Source organism: Ailuropoda melanoleuca, chromosome 2 (assembly GCF_002007445.2).
Source record: "Ailuropoda melanoleuca isolate Jingjing chromosome 2, ASM200744v2, whole genome shotgun sequence".
Taxonomy (NCBI): Eukaryota; Metazoa; Chordata; class Mammalia; order Carnivora; family Ursidae; genus Ailuropoda; species Ailuropoda melanoleuca.
Genome location: NC_048219.1, coordinates 146,281,454 through 146,305,284, shown reverse-complemented (window position 1 = coordinate 146,305,284; position 23,831 = coordinate 146,281,454). Strand labels below are relative to the sequence as shown.

The 23,831-nt window shown below is 42.4% G+C and overlaps 1 protein-coding gene across 1 annotated transcript in view; it reads left to right on the top strand.

The window, feature by feature from the left end:
• The window catches only part of TTN (titin), a 271,544-nt gene that overhangs the window by 215,509 nt on the left and 32,204 nt on the right, over nt 1-23,831 (top strand). Inside the window, 13 exon segments of the mRNA XM_034654809.1 lie at nt 137-433; nt 520-822; nt 921-1,226; nt 2,101-2,388; nt 2,477-2,767; nt 2,858-3,145; nt 3,312-3,899; nt 3,991-4,095; nt 4,538-4,735; nt 4,823-5,119; nt 5,211-5,798; nt 5,890-6,192; nt 6,306-23,411. Of these exon segments, the coding sequence (XP_034510700.1) occupies nt 137-433; nt 520-822; nt 921-1,226; nt 2,101-2,388; nt 2,477-2,767; nt 2,858-3,145; nt 3,312-3,899; nt 3,991-4,095; nt 4,538-4,735; nt 4,823-5,119; nt 5,211-5,798; nt 5,890-6,192; nt 6,306-23,411 (20,958 nt within the window).

Below are 23,831 nucleotides of genomic sequence, written 5' to 3'. Positions count from 1 at the left end.
TATGTACTTCCCAAGGTCCTACAGGACGTTAATGACAATATAAAGACTGCAGTCAGGTCTCCAGACCTCCAGTCTACTCATCCCCCATTTCACATGTGTTAGTGAAAGACTTCACTTGTCTTTCTTATTCTTTCAGATAAGCCGGGTCCTCCAGCATCTGTTAAAATCAACAAAATGTATGCAGATCGTGCAATGCTTTCTTGGGAACCTCCTCTTGAAGATGGAGGCTCAGAAATCACCAACTATATTGTTGACAAACGTGAAACAAGCAGACCCAACTGGGCACAAGTCTCGGCTACAGTGCCCATCACCAGCTGCACTGTGGAGAAACTCATAGAGGGCCATGAATATCAGTTCCGAATTTGTGCAGAGAATAAATATGGAGTGGGCGATCCAATCTTCACTGAACCAGCAATTGCTAAAAACCCATTTGGTAGGAACATTGTCCTTGAGTTTTCACTGGCTTTTTGCAGGTTACCTTTTAGACTGGCATATTAACTTTTCAATCAATCTCTGCAGACCCACCCGGGCGCTGTGATCCTCCTGTTATTAGCAACATAACCAAAGATCACATGACGGTAAGCTGGAAACCACCAGCAGATGATGGCGGCTCACCCATCACTGGCTATTTGGTTGAAAAGCGAGAGACCCAGGCAGTTAACTGGACTAAAGTCAACAGAAAACCTGTTATAGAAAGAACAATAAAAGCAACAGGTCTCCAAGAAGGCACCGAATATGAGTTCCGAGTTACAGCTATAAATAAGGCTGGACCAGGGAAACCCAGTGATGCATCCAAAGCTGCTTATGCCCGGGACCCTCTGTGTAAGTTTTCATGAATGAGTCCCATATCTTATGTTGTAATTAACCCTGAACAACCAGGACTGAGATTTTAATGAAACTTTTCTGTTATTTATCTTCAGATCCTCCTGGCCCACCGGCTTTTCCTAAAGTATATGATACAACCCGTAGCTCTGTGAGTCTATCTTGGGGCAAGCCAGCCTACGACGGTGGTAGCCCTATCATTGGCTACCTTGTTGAAGTAAAACGAGCTGACTCTGATAACTGGGTGAGGTGCAATTTACCAGAGAAGCTACAGAAAACCCGCTTTGAGGTTACTGGCCTAATGGAAGACACAGAATATCAGTTCCGCGTGTATGCCGTTAATAAGATCGGATACAGTGACCCCAGTGATGTGCCAGACAAACACCGTCCCAAGGACATCTTAAGTAAGGATAACCAGGAGAAATAAAAGTTTTTTTCATTAGTCATATTATAAAAGGCAGTATAGAACTCCCTTATGTAGATTTGTTTATTTATGAGCATTGGAGTGGTAGCTGTAGGAGTACATTGTAATGGAGAGCTGGGCTGGTACTTGATGGTATCCTGCACAGACCAAATGGAATGCAAGCTATCTGTGGCTTTGAAAAGCTTTTCATACTCACATGGGAATTCACGTCTTCAAAAGAATATGGAATATAGGAATTTTATTCCAAAAATAGAGGGTTTTTTTTTTACCTAAGTAGTGAGCTATTTGTCATTCTAATGGGTTTTTTTTTTCATCTTCTAATTCACCCCACTTCATAAGTATGTAATTGTAGGCTCTCCATCCTAATTTCCCTTTTCACCATTTTTTTTCTATTTGGTTACTTCCCATAACCATTTCTCCCTTTATTTTGAATTACTTGAATTATAATACTTCACCCCCTGATGCATTTTTCTTCCCATGATGAAATAAAGAGAGCCAGAGTATACATCAGAGAGCCTTCACTGAATATAGAAAAGAAAAAAAGAATGGAAGAGAGCCAAGAATCAATTATCTACATTTAATATAGAGAGTTCAAGAGTATGGAAGGTTCATGAGAAGAGGAGGAGAGGAAGTACAGATACTTCAGGGAAAACTTGGTTTAGCCCACAGGATATTAGAATATAGAAAGATCAACAATCACTACAGAGTACTGAAATAGTTGACAAAAGTTTTGAGGATCATACTGAGAATTTTTTGAAGACCTAGGAATCAGTTCTGAAACAGAAACTTATTTTAGGAGTGATAAGCCTAGTCCTTGGAAATACATTTGACCATCAAATTATTACTTTAAACAGTTCCACCTGAGGGAGAACTCGATGCCGATTTGAGGAAAACACTCATATTACGTGCTGGAGTTACAATGAGACTGTATGTACCAGTAAAAGGGCGTCCACCCCCAAAGATAACTTGGTCTAAACCAAACGTCAATCTAAGAGAAAGGATTGGACTTGACATAAAATCAACGGATTTTGACACTTTCTTGCGCTGTGAAAATGTGAACAAATATGATGCAGGAAAATATATCTTGACTCTGGAGAACAGCTGTGGTAAAAAGGAATATACCATCGTAGTGAAAGTGCTTGGTAAGTCTATTTGAAAAAAACAATCATATGTTAAAAATGTAGTCTATGTATTTTTTACATATTCATTTCTTACCCACAATTTGTCCAGATACTCCTGGGCCACCTGTCAATGTCACTGTTAAGGAAATATCCAAAGATTCTGCTTATATTACCTGGGATCCTCCCATTATTGATGGCGGAAGTCCCATCATAAACTATGTGGTGGAAAAACGTGATGCAGAGAGGAAGTCCTGGTCTACAGTGACAACTGAGTGCTCAAAAACAAGCTTCAGAGTGTCTAACTTGGAGGAGGGAAAATCCTACTTCTTCAGGGTGTTTGCTGAAAATGAGTATGGCATCGGCGATCCTGGTGAAACACGTGATGCCGTCAAAGCTTCCGGTAAGCAAATGAGCTAGTACCACACCATTTTGAGTGACCTCTTACCTTAGTTATCTGGGTATTAGACTTATCATTTCTCCTTTGCTTTAGAAACCCCTGGACCAGTTGTGGACCTGAAAGTGTTATCTGTAACTAAGTCATCTTGTAGCATAGGCTGGAAAAAGCCTCGCAGTGATGGTGGTAGTCGAATTACTGGATACGTAGTAGATTTCCTGACTGAAGACGATAAGTGGCAACGTGTTATGAAATCATTAAGCTTACAGTACTCTGCAAAAGATTTGACTGAAGGCAAGGAATATACCTTCAGAGTGAGTGCTGAGAATGAAAATGGAGAAGGAACCCCCAGTGAAATCATTGCAGTGGCAAAGGATGATATTGGTAAGCCCTTAGCCATGCATCTTCATTTCCCTTTATTGTCATCAAAAGCGTACGCTTGAGCCCTACTCACTGGCTTATATAAAAATCCTTTAAAAATTATAATGATCAGAAGAAATTAATTGCCTGCTCTGAAAAATGACAATAATTTATCTCTTCTATTTTACAGTGGCTCCTGACCTTGACTTAAAGGACATACCTGATTTGTGCTACTTGGCTAAAGAAAATAGCAACTTCCGTCTTAAGATCCCCATAAAAGGCAAGCCAGCTCCATCAGTATCCTGGAAGAAAGGGGAAGATCCTCTACCAACTGACACAAGAGTCAGTGTTGAGTCAACTGCAGTTAACACTACTCTTGTGGTACATGATTGCCAAAAATCTGATGCTGGAAAATACACAATCACACTGAAGAATGTTGCTGGCACCAAGGAAGGAACTCTCTCTATAAAAGTTGTTGGCAAGCCTGGCATACCCACGGGGCCAATCAAATTTGAAGAAGTCACAGCAGAAGCCGTGACCTTAAAGTGGGGTCCTCCAAAGGATGACGGAGGTTCTGAAATCACCAACTATATCCTAGAGAAGAGAGATTCTGTAAACAACAAGTGGGTGACGTGTGCCTCAGCTGTCCAGAAAACCACCTTTAGAGTAACCAGACTTCATGAGGGCATGGAATACACCTTCAGGGTCAGTGCTGAAAATAAATATGGTGTAGGAGAAGGCTTGAAATCAGAGCCAATTGTTGCTAAACATCCATTTGGTGAGTGTCTCAGAGGCAGAAAACACAAAGCAAAACATGTTTTTGAGAAAAGTTCCCTATTATAAATCTTGTATCATCTACTTTTTCCTAGATGTGCCTGATGCTCCCCCACCTCCCAACATCGTGGATGTCAGACATGACTCAGTATCTCTAACTTGGACTGACCCCAGGAGAACTGGTGGCTCTCCAATTACAGGTATTTCATTTGCTCTTCTTCTCCTATAGCTTTTACATTAATGGCTCTTCTAAATTGTCCTCCCTGAAAACTAAGCTGAATGTGTATGCTCCTTATTTATAGCACTACCTGCACTCGCAGTGATGGTTTTTTTTTTCCTTTCAGTACATTAAGCGTTAGTTAAGCTAATAATTGATTTCAATGAAAATCTCCTAATAAAGGCTTTCATAGTGATATCTATTTTTGTTAAGTACCTTCAACAGAAGGTACGATAAATACACATATTCCAAGAGAAAAAAAATAGTGCCTAGGAAATAAAAGTGTAGATACTAGCAAGAATGACTATTTATTCCATATTATGTCCACATATAAACCATTTGGGCAAAAATATGTACTTAAAAATCAGGTTGGCATTTGTATTTTCTACATGAATTGACAAATTCACTGGGTCTTTTTTTTTTAGGGTATCATATAGAGTTCAAGGAAAGAAACAGCCTTTTGTGGAAGAGAGCTAACAAGACGCCTATTAGGATGAAAGACTTCAAAGTGACAGGATTAACTGAAGGTCTTGAGTACGAATTCCGAGTCATGGCAATCAATTTAGCAGGAGTAGGCAAGCCAAGCCTGCCATCAGAGCCAGTTGTGGCACTCGATCCGATTGGTAAGTCATTACACAAAGAAAAGCCTAGGTGTGTTTTCTGTATGAAAAAAACACTGGTATTTGACTGGCTTTTCTGCTTCGTTTTAGATCCTCCTGGCAAACCTGAGGTTATTAATGTAACAAGGAATTCAGTGACCCTCGTTTGGACTGAACCCAAATATGATGGTGGTCATAAGTTGACTGGATATATAGTGGAGATGCGGGACCTACCCTCTAAAACTTGGACGAAAGCCAACCATGTTAATGTCCCAGATTGTGCCTTTACTGTAACTGACCTTGTTGAAGGTGGAAAATATGAATTCAGAGTTAGAGCGAAGAATACAGCAGGTGCTATCAGTGCTCCATCAGAAAGTACAGGAACCATTATCTGCAAGGATGAATATGGTGGGTCTATTTTACTTTTTATGCACACAAAAATATAGCAAATTAAGCCTCCTTTCTTTGCTGATTAAAACTTATTTTTTTTTCTTTGCAGAGGCACCAACCATTGTCCTCGATCCCACAATAAAAGATGGGCTGACAATTAAAGCAGGAGATACCATTGTTTTGAGTGCCATTAGCATTCTTGGCAAGCCCCTTCCAAAGTCGAGTTGGTCTAGAGCAGGAAAAGACATTAGACCATCAGATATTGTTCAGATATCTTCAACCCCAACATCTTCCATGCTTACTGTCAAGTATGCCACTAGAAAAGATGCTGGTGAATATACCATTACTGCTACAAATCCTTTTGGCACAAAGGAGGAACATGTGAAGGTAACAGTCCTTGACGTACCTGGTCCCCCAGGTCCCATTGAAATCAGTAATGTTTCTGCTGAAAAAGCAACACTCACATGGACACCTCCATTGGAGGATGGTGGCTCACCAATTAAGTCCTATGTTCTTGAAAAGAGAGAAACCAGCCGACTCTTGTGGACAGTGGTTGCTGAAGATATTCAGACTTGCAGGCATGTGGCCACCAAACTTATCCAAGGAAATGAGTACCTCTTCCGGGTCTCAGCTGTAAACCAGTATGGGAAAGGAGAACCTGTACAGTCTGAACCTGTCAAAATGGTGGACAGATTTGGTATGTAGAGCACACAAGGGAACTGACATGTTAGCATTTGCAGCACAGTTTACGAAAGCATGGGGTTCTCATAAATTTGCCTCCTTTTCAGGTCCCCCTGGCCCTCCTGGAAAACCAGAAGTATCAAATGTCACTAAAAACACTGCCACTGTCAGTTGGAAAAGACCAGTTGATGACGGTGGTAGTGAAATCACAGGATATCATATTGAAAGGAGAGAAAAGAAAAGCTTGCGATGGGTGAGAGCAACCAAGACGCCAGTTTCAGATCTCAGATGCAAAGTAACAGGACTGCAAGAAGGAAACACCTATGAATTCCGTGTCAGCGCAGAAAACAAAGCAGGAATTGGTCCACCTAGTGATGCCTCAAATCCTGTTCTGATGAAAGATGTAGCATGTTAGTATTTATTTTTTTTCAACACCACTCATTTGGGAGTGCCAATATTTCAGAGAAGTTATCCAAAAGCCAAACTCCTAACATACACTTTTGTATCTCTCCTTCTGTTTCAGATCCCCCAGGCCCACCTTCAAATGCACGTGTCACTGATACTACCAAAAAGTCTGCTTCTTTAGGATGGGGCAAGCCTCATTATGATGGAGGACTTGAAATCACTGGCTATATCGTAGAGCATCAAAAAGTAGGAGATGAGGCCTGGATAAAAGATACAACAGGAACTGGTGTCCGAATCACTCAATTTGTTGTCCCTGATCTTCAGACTAAAGAAAAATACAATTTTAGAATCAGAGCCATCAACGATGCAGGTATCGGGGAGCCAGCAATAATTCCAGATGTTGAAATTATAGAACGGGAAATGGCTCCTGATTTTGAACTAGATGCCGAGCTTCGAAGAACACTTGTTGTTAGAGCGGGACTCAGTATTAGAATATTCGTGCCCATTAAAGGTCGTCCTGCTCCTGAAGTGACATGGACCAAAGATGACATCAACCTTAAAAACCGAGCTAACATTGAAAACACGGAATCATTTACTCTTCTGATTATACCAGAATGTAACAGATATGACACTGGTAAATTTGTCATGACCATTGAAAACCCTGTTGGGAAGAAAAGTGGCTTTGTTAATGTCAGAGTCCTGGATACCCCAGGACCTGTCCTTAACCTGAGGCCTACAGACATCACAAAGGACAGCGTCACCCTGCACTGGGACCTCCCTCTGATAGATGGGGGCTCCCGTATAACAAACTACATTGTGGAGAAACGAGAAGCAACACGGAAATCTTATTCCACAGTCACCACGAAGTGCCATAAATGCACATATAAAGTTACTGGCCTGTCAGAAGGATGTGAATACTTCTTCAGAGTGATGGCAGAAAACGAATATGGAATTGGTGAGCCAGCAGAAACAACAGAACCTGTGAAGGCCTCAGAAGCACCATCCCCACCAGATAGTCTGAACATTATGGACATAACTAGGAGCACAGTCAGCCTGGCATGGCCTAAACCAAAGCACGATGGTGGCAGTAAGATCACTGGCTATGTGATCGAAGCCCAAAGAAAAGGCTCTGACCAATGGACCCATGTCACCACAGTGAAGGGGTTAGAATGTGTCGTGAAGAATCTAACCGAAGGGGAAGAATACACCTTCCAGGTGATGGCAGTGAACAGTGCAGGAAGAAGTGCCCCTAGAGAAAGCAGACCCGTCATTGTCAAGGAGCAAACCATGCTTCCAGAACTGGATCTTCGTGGCATTTATCAGAAACTAGTCATCGCCAGAGCTGGTGAGAACATCAAAGTGGAAATTCCAGTGCTTGGTCGGCCAAAGCCCACAGTTACGTGGAAAAAAGGAGACCAGATTCTTAAACAGACACAGAGAGTTAATTTTGAAAATACAGCCACTTCAACCATCTTAAATATCAACGAGTGTGTAAGAAGCGATAGCGGGCCCTATCCATTAACAGCAAGGAACATTGTAGGAGAGGTTGGTGATGTCATCACCATTCAAGTCCACGATATCCCAGGGCCACCTACTGGACCAATCAAATTCGATGAAGTTTCATCTGATTTTGTAACCTTCTCTTGGGACCCACCTGAGAACGATGGAGGTGTACCAATAAGCAACTACGTAGTAGAAATGCGGCAGACAGACAGTACTACATGGGTTGAATTAGCAACCACTGTCATACGCACTACCTATAAAGCCACTCGCCTTACTACCGGAGTGGAGTATCAATTCCGGGTAAAAGCTCAAAATAGATATGGAGTGGGACCAGGCATCACATCCGCATCTATAGTTGCCAACTATCCATTTAAGGTTCCTGGGCCTCCTGGGACCCCTCAGGTGACTGCAGTTACCAAGGATTCAATGACAATTAGCTGGCATGAGCCTCTTACTGATGGTGGAAGCCCCATTTTAGGATACCACGTTGAAAGAAAAGAACGAAATGGTATTCTCTGGCAGACTGTGAGCAAAGCATTAGTACCAGGCAACATTTTCAAATCAAGTGGACTTACAGATGGTATTGCTTATGAATTCCGAGTGATTGCAGAAAACATGGCAGGGAAAAGCAAGCCGAGCAAGCCATCTGAACCTATGCTTGCTTTAGATCCCATTGACCCACCTGGGAAACCAATTCCTCTAAATATTACTAGACACACAGTGACACTTAAATGGGCTAAGCCTGAATACACTGGAGGCTTTAAAATTACCAGTTATATAGTTGAAAAGAGAGACCTTCCCAATGGGCGGTGGCTGAAGGCCAACTTCAGCAACATTCTGGAGAATGAATTTACGGTCAGCGGCCTAACAGAAGATGCTGCCTACGAATTCCGTGTGATTGCCAAAAATGCTGCTGGTGCTATTAGTCCACCATCTGAGCCATCAGATGCTATCACGTGCAGGGATGACGTTGAAGCACCAAGGATAATGGTGGATGTTAAATTTAAAGACACAGTAATACTAAAAGCAGGTGAAGCATTCAAGCTAGAAGCTGATGTTTCAGGTCGCCCACCACCAACAATGGAATGGACAAAAGATGGAAAGGAGCTTGAAGGCACAGCAAAGTTAGAAATAAGAATTGCAGATTTCTCTACTTACCTGATAAACAAGGATTCATCAAGAAGGGACAGTGGTGCTTATATCCTTACAGCAACGAATCCTGGTGGGTTTGCTAAACACATTTTCAATGTCAAAGTTCTTGATAGACCAGGCCCACCTGAAGGACCTTTAGCTGTATCTGAAGTGACATCAGAAAAATGTGTGTTGTCATGGTTGCCTCCACTGGATGATGGAGGTGCCAAAATTGATTACTATATAGTTCAGAAACGTGAAACCAGCAGATTGGCATGGACAAATGTAGCCTCAGAAGTCCAAGTGACAAAACTAAAGGTCACTAAACTTCTGAAAGGCAATGAATACATATTCCGCGTAATGGCTGTAAATAAATATGGAGTTGGAGAGCCACTGGAATCAGAGCCCGTGCTTGCAGTAAATCCTTATGGACCCCCTGATCCACCCAAAAACCCTGAAGTTACAGCTATTACTAAAGATTCGATGGTTGTCTGCTGGGGACATCCTGACTCTGATGGTGGAAGTGAAATCATCAATTATATTGTAGAACGGCGCGATAAAGCTGGGCAACGCTGGGTGAAATGTAACAAGAAAACTCTTACTGATCTAAGATATAAAGTGTCTGGACTGACAGAAGGACATGAATATGAGTTCAGGATTATGGCTGAAAATGCTGCTGGAATTAGTGCACCAAGTTCTACCAGTCCATTTTATAAAGCTTGTGATGCTGTGTTTAAGCCTGGCCCACCAGGTAACCCACGTGTTCTAGATTCGAGCAGATCATCCATTTCAATTGCTTGGAATAAGCCTATCTACGATGGCGGTTCAGAAATCACTGGGTATATTGTTGAGATTGCCCTGCCAGAGGAGGATGAATGGCAGATTGTCACTCCACCAGCTGGACTCAAGGCAACCTCTTACACCATCACCAACCTCATAGAGAATCAGGAATATAAAATCCGCATCTATGCCATGAATTCTGAAGGAATGGGAGAACCTGCACTTGTTCCTGGAACTCCAAAGGCTGAAGAGAGGATGCTGCCTCCAGAGATTGAACTGGATGCTGACCTGCGTAAAGTTGTTACTATAAGAGCTTGCTGTACCCTGAGACTTTTTGTTCCAATCAAAGGAAGGCCTGCACCTGAGGTGAAGTGGACCCGGGAACACGGAGAATCCTTAGATAAAGCTAGCATTGAATCCACAAGCTCTTACACCTTGCTTATTGTTGGAAATGTAAACAGATTCGACAGTGGCAAATACATACTAACTATTGAAAACAGCTCAGGCAGCAAGTCCGCGTTTGTCAATGTTAGAGTACTAGACACACCAGGCCCTCCACAGGATCTCAAGGTAAAGGAGGTCACTAAGTCATCTGTCACATTGACATGGGAGCCTCCTCTCCTTGATGGAGGTTCAAAAATAAAGAACTATATTGTTGAAAAGAGGGAATCAACAAGAAAAGCATATTCAACTGTTGCAACAAACTGCCATAAGACGTCCTGGAAGGTAGACCAGCTTCAAGAAGGCTGTAGTTACTACTTCAGGGTTCTTGCTGAAAATGAATATGGCATTGGGTTGCCCGCTGAAACTGCGGAGTCTGTGAAAGCATCAGAACGACCCCTTCCTCCAGGAAAAATAACTTTGGTGGATGTCACCAGAAATAGTGTGTCACTCTCTTGGGAAAAACCAGAACATGATGGAGGCAGCCGAATTCTAGGCTACATTGTTGAGATGCAGAGCAAAGGTAGTGACAAATGGGCCACATGTGCCACAGTCAAAGTCACTGAAGCCACTATAACCGGATTAATTCAGGGTGAAGAATACTCTTTCCGTGTTTCGGCTCAGAATGAAAAGGGCATCAGTGATCCTAGACAACTGAGTGTGCCAGTAATTGCCAAAGATCTTGTCATTCCACCAGCCTTCAAACTCCTGTTCAATACTTTCACTGTACTGGCAGGTGAAGACCTAAAAGTTGATGTTCCATTCATTGGACGCCCTACACCTGCTGTAACCTGGCATAAAGATGACGTACCCCTGAAGCAGACAACTAGAGTAAATGCGGAGAGCACAGAAAATAGTACACTATTGACAATAAAGGAAGCCTGCCGAGAAGATGTTGGACATTACACAGTTAAACTAACTAACTCGGCTGGTGAAGCTACTGAAACCCTTAACATTATTGTTCTTGACAAACCAGGGCCTCCAACTGGACCAGTTAAAATGGAGGAAGTGACAGCTGATAGTATTACTCTTTCCTGGGGCCCACCTAAGTATGATGGTGGGAGTTCTATCAATAATTACATTGTAGAAAAACGGGACACTTCCACAACCACCTGGCATATTGTGTCAGCGACTGTTGCAAGGACAACAATAAAGGCTTGCAGATTAAAGACTGGATGTGAGTATCAGTTTAGGATTGCAGCTGAAAACAGATATGGAAAGAGCACCTACCTCAATTCGGAGCCTGTCATAGCCCAGTATCCATTCAAAGTTCCTGGTCCTCCTGGCACACCATTTGTAATGCTCTCCTCCAAGGACAGCATGGAGGTACACTGGAATGAGCCAGTTAGTGATGGGGGTAGCAAAGTCATTGGCTATCATCTGGAACGCAAGGAAAGAAACAGTATCCTCTGGGTGAAGTTGAATAAAACACCCATTCCTCAAACCAAGTTTAAAACGACTGGCCTCGATGAAGGCATTGAATATGAATTTAGAGTCACTGCAGAGAACATCGTGGGCATCGGCAAGCCAAGTAAGGTGTCAGAATGCTATATGGCTCGTGACCCATGTGATCCACCAGGGCGGCCAGAAGCAATTATTGTCACACGAAATTCCGTGACTCTCCAGTGGAAGAAACCTACTTATGATGGTGGAAGCAAGATCACCGGCTATATTGTAGAGAAGAAAGAATTGCCTGAGGGGCGCTGGATGAAAGCCAGTTTTACAAATGTCATCGACACTCAGTTTGAAGTAACTGGCCTAGTTGAAGATCATAGATATGAGTTCCGGGTAATAGCTCGAAATGCTGCAGGAGTGTTTAGTGAGCCTTCAGAAAGCACAGGAGCAATAACAGCAAGAGACGAGGTAGAGCCACCACGAATAAGTATGGATCCAAAATACAAAGACACAATTGTAGTTCATGCTGGTGAGTCATTCAAGATTGATGCAGATGTTCATGGCAAACCAATACCGACCATTCAGTGGGTAAAAGGTGATCAGGAGCTTTCAAATACAGCCCGATTAGAAATAAAGAGCACTGACTTTGCCACGAGTCTCAGTGTAAAGGAAGCAGTACGCATTGACAGTGGAAATTACATACTGAAGGCCAAAAATGTTGCAGGGGAGAGATCAGTTACTATAAATGTCAAAGTTCTTGATAGACCAGGACCACCTGAGGGACCTGTTCTAGTATCAGGAGTGACAGCAGAAAAATGCACAGTAGCTTGGAAACCCCCACTACAGGATGGTGGGAGTGACATCATAAATTATATTGTGGAGAGGAGAGAAACCAGCCGCTTAGTTTGGACTCTGGTTGATGCCAATGTGCAAACTCTCAGCTGCAAGGTTACTAAGCTTCTCGAAGGCAATGAATATATTTTCCGTATAATGGCTGTAAACAAATATGGTGTTGGTGAACCACTTGAATCTGAGCCAGTGATTGCCAAGAATCCATTTGTAGTGCCAGATGCACCAAAGGCCCCAGAAATCACAACAGTGACCAAGGACTCAATGATTGTTGTATGGGAAAGACCAGAATCTGATGGTGGCAGTGAAATTCTTGGATATGTTCTTGAAAAACGCGATAAGGAGGGCATTAGATGGACAAGATGCCACAAACGCCTGATTGGGGAATTGCGCTTGAGAGTAACTGGACTCCTAGAAAATCACAATTATGAATTCAGAGTCTCAGCCGAGAATGCTGCTGGACTTAGTGAACCAAGCCTGCCTTCTGGTTACCAAAAGGCTTGTGATCCTATTTATAAACCAGGACCTCCAAACAATCCCAAAGTCATAGATATTACCAGATCTTCTGTCTTCCTTTCTTGGAGCAAACCAATATATGATGGTGGCTGTGAAATCCAAGGCTACATTGTTGAAAAATGTGACGTGAGTGTTGGTGAATGGACCATGTGCACTCCACCAACTGGAATCAATAAAACAAACATAGAAGTAGAAAAGCTGTTGGAAAAGCATGAATACAATTTCCGTATCTGTGCTGTTAATAAAGCTGGAGTTGGAGAACATGCTGATGTCCCTGGACCTGTTATAGTTGAAGAAAAATTAGAAGCACCAGACATTGAACTTGACCTAGAACTAAGAAAAATTATAAATATAAGGGCAGGTGGCTCCTTAAGGCTCTTTGTCCCTATTAAAGGTCGTCCTACACCAGAAGTTAAATGGGGGAAGATGGATGGTGAAATCCGAGAGGCAGCTATAATTGATGTCACTAGCAGTTTCACCTCTCTTGTTCTTGACAATGTCAACCGCTACGATAGTGGAAAATATACGCTCACATTAGAAAACAGCAGTGGAACGAAGTCTGCCTTTGTTACCGTGAGAGTCCTGGACACACCAAGTCCGCCTGTTAACCTGAAAGTCACAGAAATCACAAAAGACTCAGTATCAATTACGTGGGAACCTCCTCTGTTGGATGGGGGATCCAAAATAAAAAATTACATTGTTGAGAAACGTGAAGCCACAAGAAAATCATATGCTGCAGTGGTAACAAACTGCCATAAGAATTCTTGGAAGATTGAGCAACTCCAGGAAGGCTGCAGTTATTACTTTAGAGTCACAGCTGAGAACGAGTACGGTCTTGGCCTTCCCGCCCACACTGCTGATCCTATTAAGGTTGCAGAAGTCCCACAACCCCCAGGAAAAATAACTGTGGATGATGTTACCAGAAACAGTGTTTCCTTGAGTTGGACAAAGCCTGAACATGATGGTGGCAGTAAAATCATTCAGTACATTGTGGAAATGCAAGCTAAACACAGCGAGAAATGGTCAGAGTGTGCTCGAGTCAAGTCCCTTGAAGCAGTAATTACTAACCTAACTCAGGGAGAAGAGTATCTCTTTAGAGTTGTTGCTGTGAATGAAAAGGGAAGAAGTGATCCTAGGTCCCTTGCAGTTCCAATAGTTGCCAAAGATCTGGTCATTGAGCCAGATGTAAGACCTGCATTCAACAATTACAGTGTACAGGTCGGCCAAGATTTGAAAATAGAAGTGCCAATTTCTGGACGTCCTAAGCCAACTGTTACCTGGACTAAAGATGGTCTTCCACTGAAGCAGACCACAAGAGTCAATGTTACTGATTCACTTGACCTCACTGTACTCAGCATTAAAGAAACTCATAAGGATGATGGTGGACATTATGGAATCACAGTGGCTAATGTTGTAGGTCAGAAAACAGCATCCATTGAAATTATAACTCTAGATAAACCTGATCCTCCAAAAGGACCTGTTAAATTTGATGAAGTCAGTGCTGAAAGTATTACTTTATCTTGGAATCCCCCATTATATACAGGGGGCTGCCAGATCACCAACTACATAGTTCAGAAAAGAGATACAACCACCACAGTATGGGATACTGTTTCTGCTACTGTTGCCAGAACCACGCTCAAAGTGACCAAACTGAAAACTGGTACAGAATACCAATTCAGAATATTTGCTGAAAACAGATATGGACAAAGCTTTGCTTTGGAGTCTGATCCAATTGTAGCTCAATATCCCTACAAAGAACCAGGCCCTCCAGGCACACCATTTGTCACAGCCATTTCCAAAGACTCCATGGTCGTTCAGTGGCATGAACCAATCAATAACGGTGGAAGCCCAGTCATAGGTTACCACCTTGAGAGAAAGGAAAGAAATAGTATATTGTGGACAAAAGTCAACAAAACTATTATTCATGACACTCAGTTTAAAGCAGTCAATCTTGAAGAGGGCATTGAATATGAATTCAGAGTTTATGCTGAAAATATTGTTGGTGTAGGTAAAGCAAGCAAGAATTCCGAATGCTACGTAGCTAGAGATCCCTGTGACCCACCAGGAACCCCAGAAGCAATAATGGTTAAAAGAAATGAAATCACTTTACAGTGGACCAAACCTGCTTATGATGGTGGAAGTATGATTACAGGTTACATTGTAGAGAAACGTGATTTGCCTGAGGGTCGCTGGATGAAGGCCAGCTTCACAAATGTCATTGAAACTCAATTCACTGTGTCTGGTCTTACTGAAGATCAAAGATATGAGTTCAGAGTCATTGCAAAGAATGCGGCTGGTACAATAAGTAAACCCTCTGACAGTACTGGACCAATAACTGCCAGGGATGAGGTTGAACTTCCAAGAATTTCAATGGATCCAAAATTCAGAGACACAATTGTGGTAAATGCTGGAGAAACGTTCAGGCTTGAGGCTGATGTCCACGGAAAGCCCCTTCCGACCATTGAGTGGTTACGAGGAGATAAGGAAATTGAAGAATCTGCCAGATGTGAAATAAAGAACACAGATTTCAAGGCTTTACTTATTGTAAAAGATGCCATTAGAATTGATGGTGGACAGTATATTTTAAGAGCTTCCAATGTTGCAGGTTCTAAGTCATTCCCAGTAAATGTAAAAGTATTGGATAGACCAGGTCCTCCAGAAGGTCCAGTCCAGGTTACCGGAGTCACTTCTGAAAAATGCACTTTAACATGGTCTCCACCACTTCAAGATGGTGGCAGTGATATTTCTCACTATGTCGTTGAAAAGAGAGAAACAAGTCGACTTGCCTGGACTGTTGTTGCTTCAGAAGTTGTGACCGATTCTCTGAAAGTTACTAAACTCTTAGAAGGGAATGAATATATTTTCCGCATAATGGCTGTCAACAAATATGGAGTTGGAGAGCCTTTGGAATCTGCACCAGTACTAATGAAAAATCCATTTGTGCTTCCTGGACCACCAAAAAGCCTGGAAGTCACCAACATTGCCAAGGACTCTATGACTGTCTGTTGGAACCGTCCAGATAGTGATGGTGGAAGTGAGATTATTGGTTACATTGTGGAGAAAAGAGATAGAAGTGGCATTAGGTGGATAAAATGTAATAAACGCCGCATTACAGATTTGCGTCTAAGAGTAACAGGATTAACAGAAGATCATGAGTATGAATTCAGAGTCTCTGCAGAAAATGCTGCTGGGGTTGGAGAACCAAGTCCAGCTACAGTTTATTATAAAGCTTGTGATCCTGTATTCAAACCTGGACCACCCACCAATGCACACATTGTAGACACCACTAAAAATTCAATCACACTTGCCTGGGGAAAGCCCATCTATGATGGTGGCAGTGAGATCCTTGGATATGTAGTAGAAATATGTAAAGCAGATGAAGAAGAATGGCAAATAGTTACTCCACAGACTGGCCTGAGAGCCACTCGATTTGAAATTTCAAAACTCACTGAGCACCAAGAGTATAAAATACGAGTCTCTGCCCTCAATAAAGCTGGCTTAGGTGAGGCTACATCAGTTCCTGGTACTGTGAAACCAGAAGATAAACTTGAAGCACCTGAACTTGATCTTGACTCTGAATTAAGGAAAGGAATAGTTGTAAGAGCTGGTGGATCTGCCAGAATTCACATTCCATTCAAAGGTCGCCCAACACCTGAGATCACCTGGTCTCGAGAGGAAGGTGAATTCACAGATAAGGTCCAAATTGAAAAGGGGGTAAACTATACCCAACTATCAATAGATAACTGTGATAGAAATGATGCTGGAAAATACACTCTCAAGCTGGAAAACAGCAGTGGATCTAAATCTGCTTTCGTAACTGTGAAAGTTCTTGACACCCCAGGACCGCCACAAAATTTGGCAGTCAAAGAAGTGAAAAAAGATTCTGTCCTGCTGGTATGGGAACCACCCATCATTGATGGGGGTTCAAAGGTGAAGAACTATGTTATCGACAAACGTGAGTCAACCAGAAAAGCATACGCTAACGTGAGTAGCAAATGCAGCAAAACCAGCTTTAAAGTTGAGAATCTTACAGAAGGAGCCATTTATTACTTTAGAGTTATGGCTGAAAATGAATTTGGAGTTGGTGTTCCAGTGGAAACCGTTGATGCTGTGAAAGCTGCTGAACCTCCTTCCCCACCAGGAAAAGTGACACTCACTGATGTGTCCCAGACCAGTGCATCGCTGATGTGGGAGAAACCTGAACATGACGGTGGCAGCAGAGTCTTGGGTTATGTTGTTGAAATGCAGCCCAAAGGAACAGAAAAATGGAGTGTTGTGGCCGAATCCAAAGTCTGCAATGCAGTGGTTACTGGTTTGAGTTCTGGACAAGAATATCAGTTCCGCGTCAAGGCTTACAACGAGAAAGGAAAAAGTGATCCAAGAGTGCTTGGTGTTCCTGTAATAGCCAAGGACTTGACCATACAGCCTAGTTTTAAGTTACCATTTAACACATATACTGTCCAAGCTGGAGAAGATCTTAAAATTGAAATTCCAGTTATCGGCCGACCAAGACCTAACATTTCATGGGTCAAAGATGGTGAGCCTCTTAAACAGACAACAAGAGTAAATGTTGAGGAAACAGCTACCTCAACGATTCTGCACATTAAAGAAAGTAACAAAGATGACTTTGGAAAATACACTATAACAGCAACAAATAGTGCGGGTACGGCAACAGAAAATCTCAGCATCATTGTTTTGGAAAAGCCTGGACCTCCAATTGGACCAGTTCGGTTGGACGAAGTTAGTGCAGACTTTGTGGTCATCTCTTGGGAACCTCCTGCCTATACTGGCGGCTGCCAGATAAGCAACTACATTGTAGAGAAGCGAGATACAACTACCACCACTTGGCACATGGTCTCAGCAACAGTTGCGAGAACAACAATTAAAGTAACCAAACTGAAAACAGGCACTGAGTACCAGTTTAGAATTTTTGCAGAAAACAGGTATGGAAAGAGTGCCCCTCTGGATTCCAAACCAGTTATTGTACAATATCCATTTAAAGAACCTGGACCACCTGGAACTCCTTTTGTGACATCCATTTCAAAAGATCAGATGATTGTGCAGTGGCATGAGCCAGTTCATGATGGAGGAAGCAAAGTTATTGGCTACCATCTTGAACAGAAAGAAAAGAACAGCATTTTATGGGTCAAATTGAATAAGACTCCCATTCAAGACACCAAATTCAAAACAACTGGGCTTGATGAAGGCCTTGAGTATGAGTTCAAAGTTTCTGCTGAAAATATTGTTGGCATTGGCAAGCCTAGCAAAGTGTCAGAATGCTTTGTTGCTCGTGATCCATGTGACCCACCTGGTCGCCCTGAAGCCATTGTCATCACAAGAAACAATGTTACACTGAAATGGAAGAAACCTGCCTACGATGGTGGTAGCAAGATAACAGGTTATATTGTAGAAAAGAAAGATCTACCTGATGGACGCTGGATGAAAGCCAGCTTTACCAATGTATTAGAAACTGAATTTACAGTGAGTGGACTTGTGGAAGACCAAAGATATGAATTTAGAGTAATTGCAAGAAATGCAGCTGGCAACTTCAGTGAACCATCTGAAAGCACTGGTGCCATTACTGCCAGAGATGAAATTGATGCACCAAATGCCTCCCTGGATCCAAAATATAAAGACGTAATCGTTGTTCGTGCAGGAGAGACTTTCGTGCTTGAAGCTGATATCCGCGGCAAGCCTATACCTGATATTGTTTGGTCAAAAGATGGAAAAGAGCTTGAAGAGACAACTGCTAGGATGGAAATTAAATCTACTATTCAGAAAACCACTCTTGTTGTCAAAGACTGTATACGTACTGATGGAGGACAGTATATTCTGAAACTCAGCAACGTTGGTGGTACAAAGTCCATACCAATCACTGTAAAGGTACTTGACAGGCCAGGGCCCCCTGAAGGACCTCTAAAAGTTTCTGGTGTTACTGCTGAGAAATGTTACCTGGCATGGAACCCACCTTTACAGGACGGTGGTGCTAATATTTCACATTACATCATTGAAAAGAGAGAAACAAGTAGACTCTCCTGGACCCAGGTTTCAACTGAGGTACAGGCCCTTAACTACAAAGTCACTAAACTTCTTCCTGGTAATGAGTACATTTTCCGTGTCATGGCTGTGAATAAATATGGAATTGGAGAGCCCTTGGAATCTGAGCCTGTTATAGCCTGTAATCCGTATAAGCCACCAGGTCCTCCTTCATCCCCTGAAGCCTCAGCAATCGCCAAAGATTCTATGGTAGTAACATGGGCACGCCCGGTGGATGATGGAGGTGCCGAAATTGAGGGCTACATTCTTGAAAAACGAGATAAGGAAGGCATTAGATGGACCAAGTGCAACAAGAAAACTCTAACAGATCTCCGATTCAGAGTAACTGGCCTTACCGAAGGTCATTCCTATGAGTTCAGAGTCGCTGCCGAAAATGCAGCTGGTGTGGGTGAACCTAGCGAGCCATCTGTTTTCTATCGTGCATGTGATGCCTTGTATCCACCAGGTCCACCAAGTAATCCAAAAGTGACAGACACTTCCAGATCTTCTGTCTCCCTGGCATGGAGTAAGCCAATTTATGACGGTGGTGCACCTGTTAAGGGCTATATGGTGGAGGTCAAAGAAGCCGCTGCTGATGAATGGACAACCTGCACTCCACCGACAGGATTACAAGGAAAGCAGTTCACAGTGACCAAACTAAAAGAAAATACTGAGTATAACTTCCGTATTTGTGCCATCAATTCTGAAGGTGTAGGTGAACCTGCAACTATACCTGGCTCAGTTGTTGCTAAAGAGAGGCTAGAGCCACCAGAAATAGAACTTGATGCTGATCTCAGAAAGGTGGTCGTTCTGCGGGCAAGTGCTACTTTACGCTTATTTGTCACAATCAAAGGTCGACCAGAACCTGAAGTTAAATGGGAAAAGGCTGAAGGCACTCTCACAGAGAGGGCCCAGATCGAGGTAACCAGCTCCTACACAATGTTGGTAATTGATAACGTTACCAGATTTGATAGCGGTCGGTATAATCTGACACTAGAGAATAACAGCGGCTCCAAAACAGCTTTTGTTAACGTCAGAGTTCTTGACTCGCCAAGTGCCCCTGTGAATTTAAATGTAAGAGAAATAAAGAAAGACTCGGTGACATTGTCTTGGGAGCCACCACTTATTGATGGTGGAGCTAAGATTACAAACTACATTGTTGAAAAACGAGAAACTACAAGAAAAGCATATGCTACTGTTACAAACAATTGCACGAAGAATACTTTTAAAATTGAAAATCTACAAGAGGGATGTTCTTACTACTTCCGAGTCTTGGCTTCCAATGAATACGGGATTGGTTTGCCAGCTGAAACGACTGAACCCGTTAAAGTTTCTGAACCACCCCTCCCACCCGGAAGAGTGACTCTTGTTGATGTGACTCGTAACACAGCTACAATTAAGTGGGAGAAGCCAGAAAGTGATGGTGGCAGCAAAATTACTGGTTATGTAGTTGAAATGCAGACTAAAGGGAGTGAAAAATGGAGCACTTGCACACAAGTTAAGACTCTAGAAGCGACTATATCTGGCCTAACTGCGGGAGAAGAGTATACCTTCAGGGTAGCTGCAGTCAATGAAAAGGGAAGAAGTGATCCAAGACAACTTGGAGTGCCAGTAATTGCAAGAGATATTGAAATAAAGCCCTCCATCGAGCTTCCTTTCAATACTTTCAATGTAAAGGCTAGGGACCAACTTAAGATTGATATTCCATTTAAAGGAAGACCTCAAGCTACTGTAAGCTGGAAAAAGGATGGTCAGATTCTTAAAGAAACCACAAGGGTCAATGTTTCTTCTTCAAAGACTGTAACATCACTATCTATTAAGGAAGCTTCCAGGGAAGATGTTGGAACTTATGAATTGTGTGTTTCAAACAGTGCTGGATCCATAACAGTTCCTATAACTGTAATTGTCCTCGACAAACCAGGGCCTCCAGGACCTGTTCATATTGATGAAGTTAGCTGTGACAATGTAACAATTTCCTGGAGTCCTCCAGAATATGACGGTGGCTGCCAAATTAGCAATTACATCGTCGAAAAGAGAGAAACCACTTCTACCACATGGCACGTAGTTTCACAGGCAGTTGCAAGAACATCCATTAAAATAGTTCGTCTGACAACAGGAAGTGAGTATCAGTTCCGTGTTTGTGCAGAAAACCGCTATGGCAAGAGCTCCTACAGTGAATCTAAACCTGTTGTTGCAGAGTATCCATTCAGCCCTCCAGGTCCTCCCGGCACTCCTAAAGTTGTGCATGCCACAAAATCTACCATGATTGTAAGCTGGCAAGTGCCAGTTAATGATGGAGGAAGTCGAGTAATTGGCTATCACCTTGAATATAAAGAGAGAAGCAGCATTCTTTGGTCAAAAGCAAATAAAATCCTCATCGCTGATACACAAATGAAAGTCTCTGGCCTTGATGAAGGACTGATGTATGAATATCGTGTATATGCTGAGAACATTGCTGGAATTGGTAAATGCAGTAAATCTTGTGAACCAGTCCCTGCAAGAGATCCCTGTGACCCTCCTGGACAACCTGAAGTCACAAATATCACAAGAAAATCAGTGTCGCTTAAATGGTCTAAACCACATTACGATGGTGGAGCTAAGATCACAGGATACATTATCGAACGTAGAGAACTACCAGATGGCCGATGGCTGAAGTGCAATTTTACTAACGTACAAGAAACATACTTTGAAGTAACCGAACTTACTGAAGATCAGCGTTATGAATTCCGGGTTTTTGCAAAGAATGCAGCTGACTCAGTTAGTGAACCATCTGAATCCACTGGGCCTATTACAGTTAAAGACGATGTTGAGGCTCCAAGAATTATGATGGATGTCAAGTTCCGAGATGTTATTGTTGTCAAAGCTGGAGAGGTCCTTAAGATAAATGCAGACATCGCAGGGCGACCTCTGCCGGTAATTTCCTGGGCCAAGGATGGGGTAGAAATTGAAGAAAGAGCAAGAACAGAAATTGTCTCGACAGACTACAATACTTCGTTAACAGTGAAAGACTGCATCCGACGAGACACTGGTCAGTATGTACTAACACTGAAGAATGTTGCAGGAACTCGGTCTATGGCAGTTAACTGCAAGGTACTTGATAAGCCTGGCCCACCAGCAGGACCACTTGAAATAAGTGGCCTCACAGCTGAGAAATGCTCACTTTCCTGGGGACCGCCCCAAGAAAATGGTGGTGCAGATATCGACTATTACATTGTAGAAAAACGTGAAACAAGCCACCTCGCATGGACAATATGTGAAGGAGAATTAAGGACAACATCCTGTAAAGTAACCAAGTTACTCAAAGGCAACGAATACATCTTTAGAGTAACAGGCGTTAATAAATATGGTGTTGGTGAGCCCCTAGAGAGCGTGGCAGTAAAAGCACTAGACCCATTTACAGTTCCAAGTCCACCCACATCTCTGGAAATTACATCTGTGACCAAAGAGTCCATGACCCTTTGCTGGTCAAGACCAGAGAGTGATGGAGGCAGTGAAATCTCTGGATATATAATTGAAAGGCGAGAGAAAAACAGCCTACGATGGGTGCGTGTAAACAAAAAACCAGTTTATGACCTGAGAGTGAAATCAACTGGACTTCGGGAAGGATGTGAATATGAGTACCGAGTTTATGCAGAAAATGCTGCTGGCCTGAGCCTTCCAAGTGAAACTTCTCCCTTAATTCGGGCAGAAGATCCAGTATTCTTGCCATCTCCTCCATCCAAACCCAAAATTGTGGACTCAGGCAAGACAAATATAACTATTAGCTGGGTTAAGCCCTTGTTTGATGGTGGGGCCCCAGTAACTGGATACACTGTAGAATATAAGAAATCTGATGAAACTGAGTGGGAGACTGCCATTCAGAACTTAAGAGGCACAGAATATACCATAGGCGGACTAACAACAGGAGCCGAGTATGTGTTCAGAGTAAGGTCTATCAATAAGGTCGGTGCTAGTGATCCCAGTGATAGCTCTGATCCCCAAGTAGCAAAAGAAAGAGAAGAAGAACCTGTATTTGATCTTGACAGTGAAATGAAGAAGACCTTGATTGTCAAGGCCGGTGCCTCATTTACCATGACCGTACCTTTCCGGGGAAGACCAGCACCTAGTGTCTTGTGGAGTAAGCCAGACAGTGACCTCCGCACTAGAGCTTATATTGATTCCACAGACTCTCGTACGTCACTTACTATTGAAAATGCCAACAGAAATGATTCTGGAAAATACACAGTAACAATTCAGAATACTGTGAATGCTGCTTCACTGACCTTAGTTGTCAAAGTTTTAGATTCTCCTGGTCCTCCAACCAATATTACTGTACATGATATAACCAAAGAGTCTGCAGTGTTATCCTGGGATGTTCCTGAAAATGATGGTGGAGCACCAGTGAAGAATTACCACATAGAAAAACGTGAGGCCAGTAAGAAAGCATGGGTCTCTGTGACCAACAACTGTAACCGCCTCTCCTACAAAATCACCAACTTACAAGAAGGGGCAATTTACTACTTCCGAGTTTCTGGAGAGAATGAGTTTGGTGTTGGTGTACCAGCTGAAACAAAGGAAGGAGTAAAAATAACAGGTATGTTTTAAGAACAAAGAACATCTATATATCCATATTAATTTTCCTAGAATACCATGAATCATTCTAATTCGTCTCAATTTTAAAGGCTTTTTGTTCACACCTCAAATAATTCATACACTAGCACAACATGAAATCTCTACAGAGAAAGTTCTTTGTTGATTTAAAAAAATGTGGAAATTTACATAGCTGGAATTAGATTATGTATGTTGAATTTAAATATAACTGAATTTGACTGCATATATATATAGCATGTGTGTGCAGAAGTTTCTTTTAAGATTGTTCATCTTATTCCTCACTTTTACACCCATGATAAATTTGAGATAAATTTTACCATTTAATGTAGTCACTTGACACTTAATTTGAATTTGGATGCTACGACATACTATGACATGTACTGCCAAAGCTTGGGGAAATTCG